Genomic DNA, 17,745 nt, shown 5'->3' with positions numbered 1-17,745 from the left:
TTGTATCATGCGTAACCTCGTGTTTATTGTATTTCTCAACTAATCCCCTTCACAATAGATAACCTTTCCTTTAGAGAATGGGAGAGAAAAGGGATCAAAAGAATAGAAAACTGTTTTTCGGGAAATAAATTATTATCTTTTGAACAAATTAAGTGCAAATATGGTATTACTCATGGTACAATGCTTGCATACTACCAACTGAAAACCTACTTGAAGGACAAATTGGGAAACATGCTGAGGTTACCAGAAGGAAGCAGTTTTGAATATGTGATTACAGACACAATGATAATTAAAAGATCTATAACAAACATGTACATCAAACTGCAAGAGAAAGAGAACGAGGAAACAAGCTGTAAACCCAAACAAAAATGGGAACAAGATCTAAACCTAAAGATAAAGAATGAAACATGGGAAAAGCTATGCTCCGGAACTATGAGAAATACAATAAACACGGGGTTCCGCTTCACTCTTGATGCAAGGCATCAATCTGAAACATCAACCCCATTGCAGATGCTGCTTGATCCGCTGGTCCCTCCAGCAGCTTGTTTTAGTGATCTGAAGTTGGATTTATCCAGGGTTACTGTTGCCAATGTTCCTCTTAATACCTGGTCACTACTTACTCTGTGAGTGATTCTGTCCAATCACAGCCACTGCAGACTTGGCAGAATTCCAGGGTATAGGACTGTGGGGGTCCACTGCTGTTTGGGTCCCACTCCATGAAGACTGCACTTTGGCAGACTGCCACAGTTCTGTTGCTGATCTTGGGTGCTGGAGGAACTGAGAAACACAGCAAGTTGAGGTGGCGGTGACACACATTAGGCTTCCCAGGGCTGGAGTGTTTGACTATTTCAAGCCATCCCTGGTTGTAGAAGCTCCATTTTCTGCCTTCTGGGCAACCAGAGGGTCCACCCAAGTTCCCCAATCTCACGGAGACCTCTGCTTTTAGCCCGAGAGCCTGGTTCCATTTCTGGAGGAGGTGGGTTCATTCTTGGGGTGCTGCACAACTGGCTCCTGGTCAAGACCCTCAGCCCACTTGCATAGGGCACAGGCAAGCAGGGAGTGTGGATTTTTAGTCTATGTCCAGACTAATATCCTGGCACAGCTCCAGACTAGACAACAGCTTCAGGGAGGCAGTGGGAAGTGTGTGCCTCCTAATGATGCTACACACCCAACAGATACCATTCATGTCACTCGCAAATGGCAGCAAAACCAAACCCTTGGGCTAAGGGCTTCCTGTGTCTGTTGGTGGCTGTATCTGTGATAGGTGACAAATCCAATGTCTGGTGTAGTATGTGGTCTAGTGTCTAATCTGGTCTATTTTGGTATCTAGCCTGGCGTCTAATTGGATGTCTAACTATGAGTTTAAGTCTGGCCTAGTGTTTGGTGTCCATCCAGATACTGAATGAATTGGCGGTGCCAATTGCTCCGCACTGATTCAGACTGCTCTTGTACATGCTGGTGCCCACTCAAAACCTCACTGCATTGCAGGCACTGGAATTCATTTCCCATGTGCGGACACCCTCAGAGCTCCCACACTGCCCCGCCCCCCCCCACCCCCCAACCCTCAATGGCTCAGGGGTGAACACAGCAGCAGAAGGCAGTGATCAGGGCATTACCTGTGGTGTAGACTGTGCGGTCACTCTCGTCACTTGTCCCTGCCGAGTTGATGGCTGTGACCCAGAACTGATACAAGGAGCCAGGCTGTAGGTTCCTCACAGTGCAGAACATCTCCTTCACTCTCAGCGTCGCATCTGAGGAACAGACTCTGGTTACATGGGAAATCTGAATCCATTCCAGGTTCTGCTGCTCTCAGCTCAGGGTTCTGTCTCAGCAGAACTCTGCACTTCCTGCTCTATGTTCCAACAGCTTTTCCCAGAGTCGCGTGAGTGCAAGAGGGATAAAATATAAAAGCAGGGATATAATGTTGAGGCTTTATAAGGCATTGGTCGGAACACACATGGAATATTGTGAGCAGTTTTGGGCTCCCTATCTAAAGAAGGATGTGTTGGCATTAGAGAGGGTCACCAGAGTGTAAGGGTTTTCATGTGAGGCTCTGGGATTGATCTTTCTGTAGTTTGGAAGAAAGAGAGGGGATCTTTTTGAAACCTATCGAATACTGAAAGGGCTGGATAGAGTGAATGTGGAGAGCATTTTTCCTACATGGGAGAGTCTGAGACCAGAGAGCACAGCCTCAGAATACATCCTTTTTGAACAGAGATGGATGCGGAGAGGTTTCTTTACCCAGAGGTTGGGGATATTTAAGGTGGAGATAGATAAGTTCTTGATCAGGAAGGGAATCAAGGATTACAGGGAGAAGGCAGGAGAGTGGGGATGTAAAGCTTAGTAAATCAGCCATGATGGAATAGCTGTGCCAAATAGCTGTATTCCACTCCCATGTCTTATGGTATTATGGATAGAAGTTTATAAAATTATGAGATGCAATGACCAGGTGGATGGACTGAATCATTTTCCCCAGGGTAAAAGTGTCACATATATTTAAGGTGAATGGGGAGGGAGAGTAGTTCAAATTTAAGGCAAGAGAATGGTGCATTTTATTTTTACACACACACAGTGTGGTGGGTACCTGAAACGAGCTGCCAGAAGTAGTCATGGAAGCAGACACAATGGTAAGATTTAAGAGGTTTTGAGAGAGAGAGAGAGAGAGACATAAACATGAAGGGGATGGAGATATATGTATCACCTGCAGGCAACAGAGTTGTAATTTGGGTCTGCGTTTTGCACAGAACTATGGGCGGAAGAAGCTGTTCCCTTCTGTCGCCAATGACCACATTCCACAGAATGACCAAACCTCTCTTCCTCTCACAGCTGACCGGAGGTAGCATCTCCGTTTCCTGAGGAGACAACCCATCACCCTCGTACTGTCAATCCTCCCCAAGGTTTTGCAATGAAACAAGATCACTCTTTGAAAAACTGTCTGACAACAGTCCAAAGTCATTTGTCGAGCTGCATTCCCACGCCAGCCCTTGATACAAACCCGCTGTCTCCTTGTCCTGCGTCTTGTCTTCTAATTTTCGGTAGTACAACTGATAATGTTCCACAGTGTCGTCAGCTGACAGGCTCCAGCGGACTCGCACTGAGGTGGAGGTTGCTGTGTCGGGGGTCTGGGGACACATCGAAGGGGCAGACGGCACTGTGTAGAAACAAAACAGACACGGTATCGAAACATTGGACATCAGCATTATCTCAGTGTTAGGGAAATAGCCTACGCCTATAACTCACTCATTTGGTGAAGAGTACACCCTCCAGAATATTTTGGAGGATTTAAACATTTTTTAAAAATTAAAAAAATGCAACCAGCTAATTCACTTAGCTGACATCTAGCAATCCCCATAGGTACTGAATACCTGGGGTAGGGTGGGGGGGTGAAGTTTACTGTATTTGAAAATGCTTCAGAATGTCAGAAATATTCAAAAGCTTGAAATCAATTATCATTTACAATTAATTTACTGTTAATTATGCATTTACTGAGGATCAGACATAGATTTGGACACAGCCTCCTCAGTACACTCTCCAAGGACCTGACACAACACTGGGAATGCAGGCTCAGCTTTTAGACCGCATGTCTGCACGCTGGCCCTGGTTTGGGGAGGGGTGGGGGGTGGTGGTGATTAGGATGGAGATTCATGACAGAGGGAACATATGTGATAGGTTTGTGTGTGGGAGGAAGTGTGAGGTGTGCGTACATGCAAGCTGTGCATGTGGGAAGTATGTGTGTGGGGGGGGGGAGATGTGTATGCATGCAGGAAGTGTGTGTGAGAGGGAGGTGTGTGTGTGCATATGGGAAGTGTGTGTGAGAGGGTGTGTGCATATGGGAAGTGTGTGAGAGGGAGGTGTGTGTGCATGTGGGAAGTGTGTGAGAGGAAGGTGTGTGCATGTGGGAAATGTGTGAGAGGAAGGTGTATGCATGTGGGAAATGTGTGAGAGGAAGGTGTATACATGTGGGAAGTGTGTGAGAGGGAGGTGTGTGCATGTGGGAAGTGTGTGAGAGGGAGGTGTGTGCATGTGGGAAATGTGTGAGAGGAAGGTGTCTTTTCTTTGGCTTGGCTTCGCGGACGAAGATTTATGGAGGGGGTAAATGTGTGAGGGAAGTGTGTGAGAGGGAGGTGTGTGCATGTGGGAAGTGTGTGAGAGGGAGGTGTGTATTCATGTGTGTGCATGTGGGAAGTGTGTGAGAGGGAGGTGTGTATGTGTGTGTGTGCATGCAGGAAGTACATGGGGGATGTAAGTATGCATGTGAGTGTGCACGCAGGAATTGAGTGTGAGGCGGCATGTATGCTTTTGTGCGTATGTAGGAAGAGTGTGTGAGGGGGAGGTGTGCGTTCGTGTACGTGGATGCGTGAAGTGTGTGAAGGGGAACTGGGCTTTTGCGTGCGGGCATATGCGTGAACTCCTCACATACCTGGAATGCTGCTGATCGAATCTATTAACTGTTGCACCTCAGCTGTATCTGTTGGAAAATTCTCAAATTCAAGAGGAGTCGGAAGCTCCGGGTTCAGATCCTCTTGGAGAAACTCCTCCAATCTGTGGACGGTAGAAGAAGCAATGAAACTGTAATGGAATGGTAGGGGTGGGGGGTATTGGTACTGGTCTGGGAAATCCCTGCCACCTGATATTACACGTGTACTCTTTCTAGCAGAGGTTGAGCAGCAGCAGTCAACTCTGGGCTGTTCAATATTAGCTGTGCATGGTTAATACATAGGAAAGTGTTACGGTGACCCATAAATGCTTTAACACAGCTCTCGTAAAGCATTCCAGGATTTACAGGTTCAGTGCAGCATTCGAAAGATGATACAGTGATCCAACCCCGTGATCATGAAAATCAAAAATATGCAGATGTCACATATTGGAAATAGAAATTGCTGGAAAGAATCAACTGCTTAGGGTAGACAGCTAACACCCTACTCCAGGGGTGTGGAGGAAAATCTGAACACAGAGGGTTAAGGGTTCACCCATAAGTTGCTTACAAGAACGTACAAGAATCAGTTGCATATTGCTTAAGTGGAGGCAGGGAACCTCAAGGTTGCGATTTATCTGCAGACACGAGCTTTGGAATTCTGTGAAACAATGATTAAATTATTGCCAAATGTTGATAATGATAAACTATTGTCAGGTTGACCGCAACAGGGTTGGGTGTCCAAACTCGCAGCAAAATGACTAGAATGCTGCCTTTTGAAGATCGACAAGAAGAGGACTTACCTTACTCTACTACTGCACAGGAAATGGAAGAAGAGCTGGAAGAAAGTGAGTTACAAATTATGGAACTGGATCCTGCATTTCGAACTGCACTTCAGCCTGTTTACATGATGTTTGAAGGTATTGTTTCTTATTTGGATGTTATCACTGGTCAATTGAACCAGTTGGTTCAAATGAATACTGTTATGATTTCAGACCTAACTGTGGTTAAGGCAGAAGTTAAAGAAAATCAGGAAAACTTAAAAAAATTTGAAGCTTCTATTTCTGAATGTAAACAACAATCCAATACTGAAACAATAGTAAAGGTGGAAAATTTAGTTAAAGATTTAGGAGCCCAGGAAAAAGAGTTAACAAAAAAAATGGACTATTTGGAAAATCAAAGCAGAAGAAATAATGTGAAAATTGTGGGTTTGCCAGAAGGTATCGAAGGTCAAGATCCTGTCAAATTTTTTAAAAATTGGATTCCCCACAAGTTGGGGGCAGAGTCCTTTCCTGATGGATTGGTATTGGAAAGAGCACATAGAGCTTTAAGAAGACCACCTCTACCTGGTCAACCCCCAAGAGCTGTGTTAGTTCGTTGTTTGAACTATTTGGACAGAGAGACAATTCTTCAACTTGCAGTTCAAAATGCAAGACAAAGGCAAGCTCCAATGATGGTTCAGAATAGCAGAGTTTTCTTCTACCCTGATTTGAGTCAAGATGTCATCAGACGCCGACGTGAATTTAATCCAGTTAAAGATGTTTTATGGCGTAAAGGTTACAAATTTGCTTTTCATTATCCTGCTGTGTTGAAAGTGTTTTATGGAAACTATCAGTCTCAATTTTTTGAGAGTGAGCATGAAGCAATGGTTTTTGCTAATTCGTTACCGGATGTCAGAGGACAAAGAAGAAGTCCACCATTATCTCCTAAAAGAAAACCTGATGGACTTGGAAATGGGCAAAATGGCAGAAGTGGAAAGAACGGTGATGGAAAGAGCTCACCTACTCTTGAAATGAGTTCACCATCTGGACTGGAATCTCAAGGCTGATTTTTTTTGTAATATGTTAATATTTTTGATTGCCTGGCTGGGGAGGAGGGGATTGCACTAATTTCTTTGTTAGTCATCAGTCACTAGTGGGTAATCCACACCCAGTTTTTTTTAGGGAGTTACTACCTTTTGGTAGGTTTTTTTTGTTTTTCGTTTCTCTTATTAACGAATATTATTTTTATTTGGAGGGGCTATATATTTTAATTTGAGGGTCCCATATATTAAAAAAAATTCTTTTTTTTTCTTTGTTATTATTAATTTTGTGATTATTTTTGGTATTTAACAATTGTATTAGATATGTCGAACTTGAAATTTGCTACCTTTAATGTTCAGGGATTAAACAACCCGATCAAGCGTAAGCGAGTTTTGGCTTACATTAAAAAGATGAAGATTGATATTGCTTTTTTACAGGAGACACATTTGAATGAAAAAGTATAAAATTGAAGAGGGACTGGGTTGGACATGTTTTTTTTTCCCATTTAACTCCAAAGCTAAGGAAGTACCAATTTTGAAACATAAAAATTTATCTTTTGAATTACAATCAATAGAAATGAATGCAGGGTGTATTCTTAAGTTGAATTGTAAGATTTTTAATGAATTTTGGACTTAACATTTATGCACCGAATGTGGATGATGAGGCATTTATTTTGGATGAATTTCTGCTTCTGGGGCAAGTTAATGAAAATGTTCTGGTTGGAGGTTTTAATTGTGTTTTGGAACCTTTATTAGATAAATCTCCAAAAAATGTTAAAAAATTTAAAATGGCAATTCAAATTCGAGCTTTGATGAAATATTTTAATTTAGTGGACATTTGGCGACGTCTTAACCCAACAGAGAAGGATTTCTCTTTTTATTCATTTAGACATGAATCTTTTTCCAGAATTGATTTTTTTTAGTATCAGCACATTTACAGGGGAAAATACTGCAAGCAGAATATAAAAGTAGGGTAATTTCAGATCATTCTTTGTTGTATTTTACTTATGAGAGTTTTGACAAAATTCGTGCAGCTATCGTTGGAGATTTAATACGATGCTGTTTAAAAAAAAAAGCGGAATTTATTGAATTTTTTTAAAAAACAAATTAATCCTCTTTTTGGAAGAAAATGTTAACTTTGTTCAGAGTAAATTTATATTGTGGAATGCTATGAAAGCTTACTTGAGAGGTCAAATAATTAGTTATACCTCTAAGGTTAAAAAGAATTATCTGACCGAGAGCCTTGAATTAGAGAAACAGATTGATGAATTAGAAAAGGAATTTCAAAGAGACGTGACAGAAAATCAGAAGATAGTTCTTTAGATTGAAATTGAAATACAATACGTTGCAATCTTATCAATTTGAATGCTTGATTAATAGATCTAAATAACGGTATTATGAATGGGGTGAGAAAGCGCATAAGGTACTTGCATGGCAGTTAAAGAAAGAACAGGTATCAAAGGTTATTAATGCAGTCAGACGAAATTCCGTGTTGACTTAAGAATTTTTTTTAGATTTAAATAAAATGGTTAGGGAATTTTTATGTAAGGGTAAATTTTCGAGAGTAGCTTTGAATAAACTAACCTGGACATATGCATAAGGGGGATTACGCTTACCACATTTTCAAAATTGTTATGAGGCAGCTCAATTTAAATTTATTAGTTCATTAATGGATTTGGAACGAACCCCTACTTGGGGTAAAATTGAGATGGCGAATATTTCTGAATTTGAAATACATCAATTTTTGTTTCGGTGGAATTTAAATTTATTACAACAATATAATGTGCCTATACTAAAACATTTAATGAAGTTATGGATGAGGAAAAATAGAACGATACGTTCTAAGGGTAAATTATTGACTTTAACACCGTTATATAATAACCAACTTATTCCTTTTTCAATGTATAATCATTGTTTATTACATTGGAAATCTAAAGGTATAAAAAATTTGGGGGATTGTTTTAAAGAAGGTCAATTTTTATCCTTTAATCAAATGAGGGAAGATTTTGGTATTAATGAGAATTCTTTATTCGTTTATTATCAACTTCGATCCCTAGTAAAACAAATATTTGGTAGAGATATGATTTTACTTAAAATGATTAAATTTGAATCTTTTCTTGTGATTGCACCAAAGAAGGGATATATTTCATTGATGTACCAAATATTACAGGAAAGTATGGAAAAAGGGATGGGATAGATCTAAGATTAAATGGGAAAAGGATATTAACTTTAATTTTTCTGAGGATGACTGGTTAGATATCTGTCATTATCGTGTTACTAGTTTGATAAATGTTCGTTATCCAATGGTTAATTACAATTTTTTACTTCAATTGTATTTAACACCTGAAAAGTTTTTAAAAATATGCTTTTAATGAATCAGACTCTTGTTTTAGATGTGGTAATTTGGTTTGAACTTTTTTTTCATGCTGTTTGGTTATGTGTATATATACAATCTTTTTGGAAAGCAATTCAATTGTTTTAGGAACATTTGTAGAAGATCAAAATACCCTTGGACCCGACAATATTTTTGTTGGGTGAGTTGAATCCTTTGAAAGATTTGGGATTAGACAAATTTCAGATTGCTTTTGTATATTTAGCTTTATCTGTAGCAAAAAAATGTATAGCAAGTACATGGAAAAATGCTAATGTGATTGATATTAATAGATGGCACAATGAGATGAAAACTTGTTTGGTAATGGAAAATATCTCGTATGTTTTACATGACAATTATACTTTTTTTCTTAATAAGTGGTCTTTATATTCAGAATATTTACATTTAGATTTACCTTGATTAGATTTTAGTAAATATATTTCTCGTTTTTTTTCTTTTTTTGGCTCTCCTAAAGAGAGCTGTCTGAGAGTGGGGGGGGTTCTTCTTTCTTTTTCTTATTTTTTATATATAATTTTTTAAAAATCGTTCATAATATGTACTTTTTTTTTACTGTATGTAATAACCTTGTTGAACAAATAAATAAAGTTATTAAAAAAAAAGGTTGACCGCAACAAGAAGCCCACATGCAGGAATGCACTGCCATTTATTATAATATAAGCTCTGTTAAAACTGGCTGTAAGCAGAGCAAGCTCAGGCTCGGTGCTGGACATGCTCTCCGAGATATCTTGCTAATAAAACTCTTCCGAAGCATTACCCTGGTGTCGGTAGTTGATTCTTTCTCCGCAACAAGGCATGAGAGTAGCAAACACTAGAGGACATCAGGTGATGGGAGGAAAGTTTAGGGGAGATGTCAGGGGCAAGTTTCTTTTTATATAAATGCTTTGCCAGGGAGGTGGTGGAGGCTGGTACAATGGGGACATTTAAAAGATTCAGACAGCCACATGGATGTAAGAAAAATTGAAGGTTATGAGATAGGTAAGGTGTAGATTCTTAAGCAGATTTATATTGGTCAACACAACATTGTGAGCCCGCGAAGGGCCTGGACTGTGCTGAAATGTTCTATGCCATAGAGACCACATCATTGGAAAGATAAACTGTTAACACTTCAGCTTTAAGAGCTTGACCTGAGATGTTAACTTTGTTTCTCCTTCCACGGATGCTTCTTGATGTGTTGGGTGTTATCTGAACTTTTCTCTTTTCACTCCAGTGTCAAAAGAAACACGGCACTCTATTGTCAACACAGACACGGCACTCCTTTGTCAACAAAAACATGGCACTCCCGTGTCGATGCAGGCGCGGTACTCCATTGTCAACAGAAACACGGCACTCCATTGTCAACACAGACACGGCACTCCAGTGTCAACAGAAACATGGCACTCCCATGTCGACGTGGACGCGGAACTCCATTGTCAACAGAAACATGGCACTCCCATGTCGACGTGGATGCGGACCTCCATTGTCAACAGAAACATAGCACTCCATTGCCAACACAGAAACGGCATTCCACTGTCAACACAACACAATGTGACACTCCAGTGTAAACACAAAATGCAGAGATCAATTCTGACGTTACCTGGCCAGTATTGTTTGTCCATTCTGTTTGTTATGAAGAAGAAAGAGATTCATTGATCATCACAGAATGTCTAACCCTCACTCGAAAATTAAATCATCTAAAATTGAGATCTGTAAAATTTATTAAAATATTTCATTCTCCAATTCCATTCTCCCAACCAATTTTCCAGAGGCCCCTCCATACACCACCTCTTATCTGGAAGAAGTTCACAGAAGATTGTGTTGTGAGGAAAGGTTGGACCAGCTGGGTAGAAGGGCCATGGTAGATATGAATGAAGAATACAAGATCCTGAGAAGTCTGACAGGGTGAACGTGGAGGATGATCTCTATTGAGGGAAACCCATGACCAATGTTTTCAATAAAGATATACCTCTTAGGTCATTGATGATGTTAAGCATTTTCTCAGAGGGTTATAATTCTTTAGACCTCTCTTCTCAAAGGACAATGAAAACAGAAGTAGATACATGAGGAAGGGAAAGTCCAGCAGGGTAGGTTAGAGTGGAGGTTATTGTTAGACAGACTGATCAGTTGAGGATCTGGGTGGCCTTACTGCTTGTGATGCACGTGTTTGTATTCTATCCTAACAATCTCAAGGGGAGAATATCAGAAAGAGAATGATGCAACTGGAATTCTGGAGCAGTTCTGAGGGAAAATCCACTATGAGGACTGGGAAAACAGGAATGCCAGAATGAGAATTACAAATATCTAATGAGAACAGACACTACTGATGAGATTACCTTCAGGAAGGTTTGCTTGTCTTCAGTATTGAAGAGCGTATCAGTGGATTCTAATAGCTCCTTGTAGCCATCCATGCTGCACCCACAGCTCAACAGCAAATCATACAACCTCTCCAGCTTCTGGTTCTTCTCCTCCTCCAGCCCCTGGCTCCTGTCCTCAAAACGCTGAACGAGAAACTGCATCAAGTCGTCATACTGCAGTTCCAGGTAGTGTTCCTGTTTACCAATGTTCTCCTGAGATTCAAACACAACGTAATGCTAAGAATGATATCAGCGCATCACTGAAATTGCAAACTCCGGAATGCCAGAAAAGCTAGAAAGCCACCCAGCATCTGTGGGAAGGAAAACATGGTATTACACAGCTTTTCATTCGGGGCGGCATGATGAGTGTAGAGGTTAGCACAACGCCAGCTATTGGGATTGGGGTTTGAATCCCGTGTTGTCCGTAAGGAGTTTGAACTTTCTCTCCACATCTGTGTGGGTTTCCTCCGGGGCTCCAGTTTTCTCCCACTGTTCAAAAATGTCCTGGAGGGTGTAGGTCAATTGTAGACAGGGGCCCATGGGCTGATAGGGCCTGTTATCGTGCTGTTATGTGTAAATTGAAAAAAAAATCATCTCATTGGAAAGATAGGTCTTCCTGCTAATGCGCACAGTGGGCCAGGTGCGGAATCTCAACATCACAGAAGTAGAAAAATAAAACTCTTACCTCAACAGTAACAAAGATTTCCTCCAAGTGGTTAGAAAATGTCTCCATCTGTATCAATTGGTGCTCAAGCTTCTTCAGACTGTTCAGGCACTCAAACTGTGGTGGGGGTGGGGGGGAGAAAGCCACAAACTGGAAGTAAGTTGGAAACATCAGTTGTGGAATCAGGCTCAAAGGTGGGATGGATCTTTTGAAAAGCAATCGAGTTGATCGCACTCCCCCATCCCTACACCATTACTGGACCTGTATATACCACAGCTCCTTCAATCCCAACCACTCTAATTAATGAGGCATTAATGCTATTTATCTCTCCACTGAACTGCTCAGTAAGTCCAGTATTTTCTGCTTTTCTCATCTTACGTTTGGTTCTTTTGGTGATCATCTTTGACGGTCTTCTCTGATTACTGACCCTTTAACGACTGAAAACACTCTTTCCTCTTCCTCCCTTCTAACATATTTACTCTGACAATTCACTGCTTAGAGGAGAACAGCCGCTTCAGTCTTTCCACATTTACCCCTTGAGTCTCCACACAACCTCTTAGTTCGCTCATCCCTCCTCTCAATGGACAAAGTACCAGTTGAAACCATCTTCTACAAGTATCACTACATTCTTGAATATTCCTTCGTTTTTTTCACTTCCTCCCTCTCTTTCTTTCCTTTTTTTTTTACATGCCACAATGAGTTTTTAGATGGTACAATCTGCAGCCAGAACAGCAGTAAATGAAAGAGAAACACAAAACTTGCAGACGTTGCAATGATAAAAAGGAGCTGCCATGAATTAGTGGATCGTGCAGCATTTGTGGAGAGCATTGGTTATTTAGTTTCGATTTTGGTCCTTTTATCGCGAATAAAGTGGTGAGGGGAGATATCATGTATATAAAGGGGAGGGAACATCCAGAGGGTTTTATTCCTTGGAGCACAGGGGAATGAGTGTTAAACTCATAGAGGTGTACAAAATCTTGAGAGCAATAGATCAGATGAACACCGTAGTGTGGATTGTGGAGGGGTAGGGGTAGATAATAAGGAAGTGTCTGAGCTGATATGTGGTGATGTTTAGGCAGTGGATGGGATGCCAATCAAGCAAACTGCTTTGTCCTGTAATCCAGGCGAATGCAGACGATTCCTTACACGCTTCACAAGACCGTGAAATTCTTTGGGAAATTGGATGGAAGTCCCACTTAAAAGCAATGTGGGAATATTTACATCATAGGGAGAACTCTGGGCAATAATTATTGGCCTTGCCAACCATTGACTGAGCTTAGTGGCTTTCAGGATCAGTGTGCCATCCATACCTTAGCAGCCGCTGCTGCTTCTGTTAATGGGATCACATTATGGTGTTTGTGGAATCCAAAAAGCTTCTCAAAAGCAGGTATCGGGATATCACATGATTGACAATAAACATCAGGGATTATGTCCTGGGCAATCTCCTGGTCACCTGACTCGAGATCTGTTTCTTTGGAGGCATTGTTTCTCAGTATGCTGTGATCTCCAACACTTTCTGCTACATTATTTCCACTCTTAGCTGGGGTATTCTCTGCCTTAGTCTCTTCAATGCAACATGGTTCTGACACAGGGCTGACAGGCCCTTCACTGTATTGACTTGCACTTTCTGAGTAATCGACTATTTGTTGGAAGGGATCAAACTGCTTTTCCATTGGGAGGATGTTGGAAAATTCCATCAGGTTCCGACCAGTACTCAACTCTGCTTCAGGAGAAGACAAATAGCCATTGTCCTCTCTGTGGACATCATGGCTCAGCACCTCTATGGGTTGTCCCTCTGCCGCTTGCTCTTCCTTAGAGTGGGGAATACTTAGTGGTGCATCCTGCAGGGCAGCCAGATGACAATCACCCACTTTGGCTTTTGCAAAAATCCCCAACCGTTCCCTTGGTTCATAGAGGTCCATATGGTAGAACTGAAATCCTTCTGGCTCCGTACCCTCCACACCTCCTCCCTCTTCTGCTCTTTGGGAGGTTGAGGATCCTTTGCCTGTATCCTTCTGTTTGGGACTCTTGGTCGCCGGTTCTGGACCGCTGGATTCATCTGGCTGGCTCTCCATCTTCTTTAGATGTGTGGGAAAAACATGTAGCTTCACCCTGAATATATTTGCCCCAAAATCCTATGGAGAATAGAAAATAAAACAGACAATATCAGAAGCAAATCCCAAACTTCAAATCTGTCCCAGTCTTAATTAACTATACAATGTCAGCTCATCACTAATAAATTCTGATTAGTTTATTCCAATCATTTAGCATCTCAAATATCTCTCATGTCGGTTCCCAGAATGTGAAAATCTGAGTCTACAGGTACATAGATTGGAAAAAAATGAGAAGCCAAAACATTATAAAACACTAAACAATGCTCTGAGAAGTCCTTTAAATTCACTGGCCAGTAATCTCTCACAAGCCATAACCATGTTCCCTCTTCATTAATTTTTCTACATTAGGGAGGGCACATCATTCACATTCCTGACAAAAGATTCCTAAAAAAAAAACCCCACTTCCTTCTGAGCTTTGTCATGGGAAGAGATTACCGACCAGTTTGAGAGAGGAAAAGGTTCGAGGATGAGTTCAAACCACCATTCACAAAAGGAAATTGGGAGACCAAAAATGTCCAGAAGTCTCAGTTGAGACTATCAAGAGGCAAACATTCAGCAAATAGAAATTGAACTCCAAAGTTTAAAAATGGAGTGGCACGTATGCTAAACATTCAGGGACATGTTTAGATCCAGGATGCAGTTGTTCTTATCAAATGTCTGGATTGCTTTTCAATGACTAAATTACAGAGAACCAGAGCAGCTCAGCATTTGTACCTGTTCAGAGATCAGTATTCTGGATTGTTCTTTAAACCATGTTCTAAAAGCTCCTCTCTCTCTCCCTCTCACCCCCCAGTCCAGTCCTCCCTCTCCCCCCCCCACTCAGTCCAGTCCTCCCTCTCCCCCCCCAGTCCAGTCCTCCCTCTCCCCCCACCCAGTCCAGTCCTCCCTCTCCCCCCAGTCCAGTCCAGTCCTCCCTCTCCCCCCAGTCCAGTCCAGTCCTCCCTCTCCCCCCAGTCCAGTCCAGTCCTCCCTCTCCCCCCAGTCCAGTCCAGTCCTCCCTCTCCCCCCAGTCCAGTCCAGTCCTCCCTCTCCCCCCCCAGTCCAGTCCTCACTCTCCCCCCACCCAGTCCAGTCCTCCCTCTCCCCCAAGTCCAGTCCAGTCCTCCCTCTCCCCCCAGTCCAGTCCAGTCCAGTCCTCCCTCTCCCCCCAGTCCAGTCCAGTCCTCCCTCTCCCCCCAGTCCAGTCCAGTCCTCCCTCTCCCCCCAGTCCAGTCCAGTCCTCCCTCTCCCCCACCAGTCCTCCCTCTCCCCCCAGTCCAGTCCAGTCCTCCCTCTCCCCCCAGTCCAGTCCAGTCCTCCCTCTCCCCCCCCAGTCCTCCCTCTCCCCCCCCAGTCCTCCCTCTCCCCCCAGTCCAGTCCAGTCCAGTCCAGTCCTCCCTCTCCCCCCAGTCCAGTCCAGTCCAGTCCTCCCTCTCCCCCCAGTCCAGTCCAGTCCTCCCTCTCCCCCCAGTCCAGTCCAGTCCTCCCTCTCCCCCCAGTCCAGTCCAGTCCTCCCTCTCCCCCCCAGTCCTCCCTCTCCCCCCCAGTCCAGTTCTCCCTCTCCCCCCCAGTCCAGTTCTCCCTCTCCCCCCCAGTCCAGTTCTCCCTCTCCCCCCCAGTCCAGTTCTCCCTCTCCCCCCCAGTCCAGTTCTCCCTCTCCCCCCCAGTCCAGTTCTCCCTCTCCCCCCCAGTCCAGTTCTCCCTCTCCCCCCCAGTCCAGTTCTCCCTCTCCCCCCCAGTCCAGTTCTCCCTCTCCCCCCAGTCCAGTTCTCCCTCTCCCCCCCAGTCCAGTTCTCCCTCTCTCTCCCCCCCCAGTCCAGTTCTCCCTCTCTCTCCCCCCCCAGTCCAGTTCTCCCTCTCTCTCCCCCCCAGTCCAGTTCTCCCTCTCTCTCCCCCCCCAGTCCAGTTCTCCCTCTCTCTCCCCCCAGTCCAGTTCTCCCTCTCTCTCCCCCCCAGTCCAGTTCTCCCTCTCTCTCCCCCCCCAGTCCAGTTCTCCCTCTCTCTCCCCCCCCAGTCCAGTTCTCCCTCTCTCTCTCCCCCCCCAGTCCAGTTCTCCCTCTCTCTCTCCCCCCCCAGTCCAGTTCTCCCTCTCTCCCTCCCTCTCTTACCCCCACTAGACTCTGGCAGTCTGCCTGTCATATATTTAGCTATTTGGTAACACATGACCTTTCCCTAAGCCACTCCTCAGACACCAGCCTGAGAATGCAAACAGATGTAGCCCAATTAAGGAAACAGCTCAGGAAAGCATATTTTATGAACACAGGAAAGATGAAGAGGAGGAAGAGAATCAGTCTCTGCCCCACCCACCCACTATTCAAGACAGAATACAAGAAGGAAGATCTGGTGTCACAATAACAACTTCTCCTTCAATGTCAGTAAAACAAAGGAAAGTGGGGTCACAAGATATAGGGGCAGCTCAAATAATCGGATAACCATCCTCCCCTCCATCTTCACAGTGTTTTCCCACGACGGCAGCCAACATATTAAAGGACACACCCCATCCTAGTCACACTCTTCCCTCTCTCAACAAGCAAAAGAATCATAAATTTGAAAATATGCACCTCCAGATTTAAGGACAATTTCTTTCCTGCTATTATTTGACTCTTAAAAGGACTTCCCATTTAAAAAAGATGGTGCTTTCCGCTCTTTAACTTTTACTCCTTTTATTTAACATGATACCTTGCACTTTAGTTCAATTGTTAACACTTTTTATTCTTGCTCTATGCTCTACTAAAAGGAGAATGATTTGCCTGGATTACAAGCACAACTAAGTTTTTTCCCCCTGTATAGACATGAATATTGAACAGTACAGCGGAGGCCTTCCAAGTAGAGCAACACTTCACCTGTGAATCTATAGGGGTCATTTACTGCATCCAACGCATTCATTTCGAGATCTGACCAGTTGGTCAGAACAGAACTCGGACGTGCGTTAGGGACCGTCTGTAGGACGTTTCTGACCTGAGCCCTTCAAGGAATAAGCCAGAAGCAGGAAGACTCAGAATTTTTTTTCATTTAAAAATATTTTTGAGGTTTATCAGAAAAACAAACAAAAAAAACCAGTAAATCAATTGTAATTAAACCTTTGCAGATATACATAAGGTTCAATCGCAATACTACTTAATTCTAAATCCAATAAATGATAATACATACAACATTGTAATAGAGCCCGGCGATCTAAGGGGGAAGCCCGGCGATCTAAGGGGGGAGCCCGGCGATCTAAAGGGGGAGCCCGGCGATCTAAGGGGGGAGCCCGGCGATCTAAGGGGGGAGCCCGGCGATCTGAGGGGGGAGCCCGGCGATCTGAGGGGGGAACCCGGCGATCTAAGGGGGGAGCCCGGCGATCTAAGGGGGGAGCCCGGCGATCTAAGGGGGGAGCCCGGCGATCTAAGGGAGGAGCCCGGCGATCTAAGGGGGAAGCCCGGCGATCTAAGGGGGGAGCCCGGCGATCTAAGGGGGGGAGCCCGGCGATCTGAGGGGGGAACCCGGCGATCTGAGGGGGGAGCCCGGCGATCTAAGGGAGGAGCCCGGCGATCTAAGGGGGGAGCCCGGCGATCTAAGGGGGGAGCCCGGCGATCTAAGGGAGGAGCCCGGCGATCTAAGGGGGAAGCCCGGCGATCTAAGGGGGGAGCCCGGCGATCTAAGGGAGGAGCCCGGCGATCTAAGGGGGAGCCCGGCGATCTAAGGGGGGAGCCCGGCGATCTAAGGGGGGAGCCCGGCGATCTAAGGGGGGAGCCCGGCGATCTGAGGGGGGAGCCCGGCGATCTGAGGGGGATTTAGAAGCCCACTGACCGGGTTGGGTCCTTTCAAGCCGCCCGCGGGCCAGGCCACCCCATTTTACCAAGGCCCCCTGTCGCCTCCCGGGCCCGAGACCTGGTTACCCCAGGGCCATACCTCGCGTGGACGCTGAGTTCCTCCAAGTGCTTTCACTCCAATCACGACGTCTCGGGGCTGAACCGAAGCGACCCGGAGCGACGAGCGGTTCAGGCCGGAGTCGGGCTCGACGGTGACGACACGATTGACGCTGCGCGTGACGTCACGACGCCCGGCTCCG

At 44.2% G+C, this 17,745-nt stretch overlaps 1 protein-coding gene across 6 annotated transcripts in view; it reads right to left on the bottom strand.

Annotated features, from left to right (window-relative positions):
• The window catches only part of LOC138749912 (fibronectin type III and SPRY domain-containing protein 2), a 29,722-nt gene extending 12,021 nt beyond the window's left edge, over window positions 1–17,701 (bottom strand). For 2 of the 6 annotated variants that reach the window (XM_069911954.1, XM_069911953.1), the window contains exons 1-9: window positions 16,538–16,626; window positions 12,912–13,736; window positions 11,623–11,718; window positions 10,917–11,150; window positions 10,181–10,203; window positions 4,421–4,542; window positions 2,996–3,151; window positions 1,617–1,751; window positions 621–777 (exon numbers count right to left, since the gene is read on the bottom strand). In XM_069911954.1, the coding sequence (XP_069768055.1) occupies window positions 621–777; window positions 1,617–1,751; window positions 2,996–3,151; window positions 4,421–4,542; window positions 10,181–10,203; window positions 10,917–11,150; window positions 11,623–11,718; window positions 12,912–13,736; window positions 16,538–16,558 (1,769 nt within the window). In that variant the 5' untranslated portion in view covers window positions 16,559–16,626. Of the gene's footprint in view, window positions 1–620; window positions 778–1,616; window positions 1,752–2,995; window positions 3,152–4,420; window positions 4,543–10,180; window positions 10,204–10,916; window positions 11,151–11,622; window positions 11,719–12,911; window positions 13,737–16,537; window positions 16,630–17,585 lie in introns of those variants that run through there. The other 4 variants (XM_069911951.1, XM_069911955.1, XM_069911952.1 and 1 more) reach the window with 4 other exon arrangements.
• Window positions 17,702–17,745: the final 44 nt, after the last annotated feature.

Source organism: Narcine bancroftii, chromosome 14 (genome assembly GCF_036971445.1).
Source record: "Narcine bancroftii isolate sNarBan1 chromosome 14, sNarBan1.hap1, whole genome shotgun sequence".
Classification (NCBI taxonomy): Eukaryota; Metazoa; Chordata; class Chondrichthyes; order Torpediniformes; family Narcinidae; genus Narcine; species Narcine bancroftii.
This window is presented reverse-complemented; position numbering and strand designations above follow the sequence as displayed.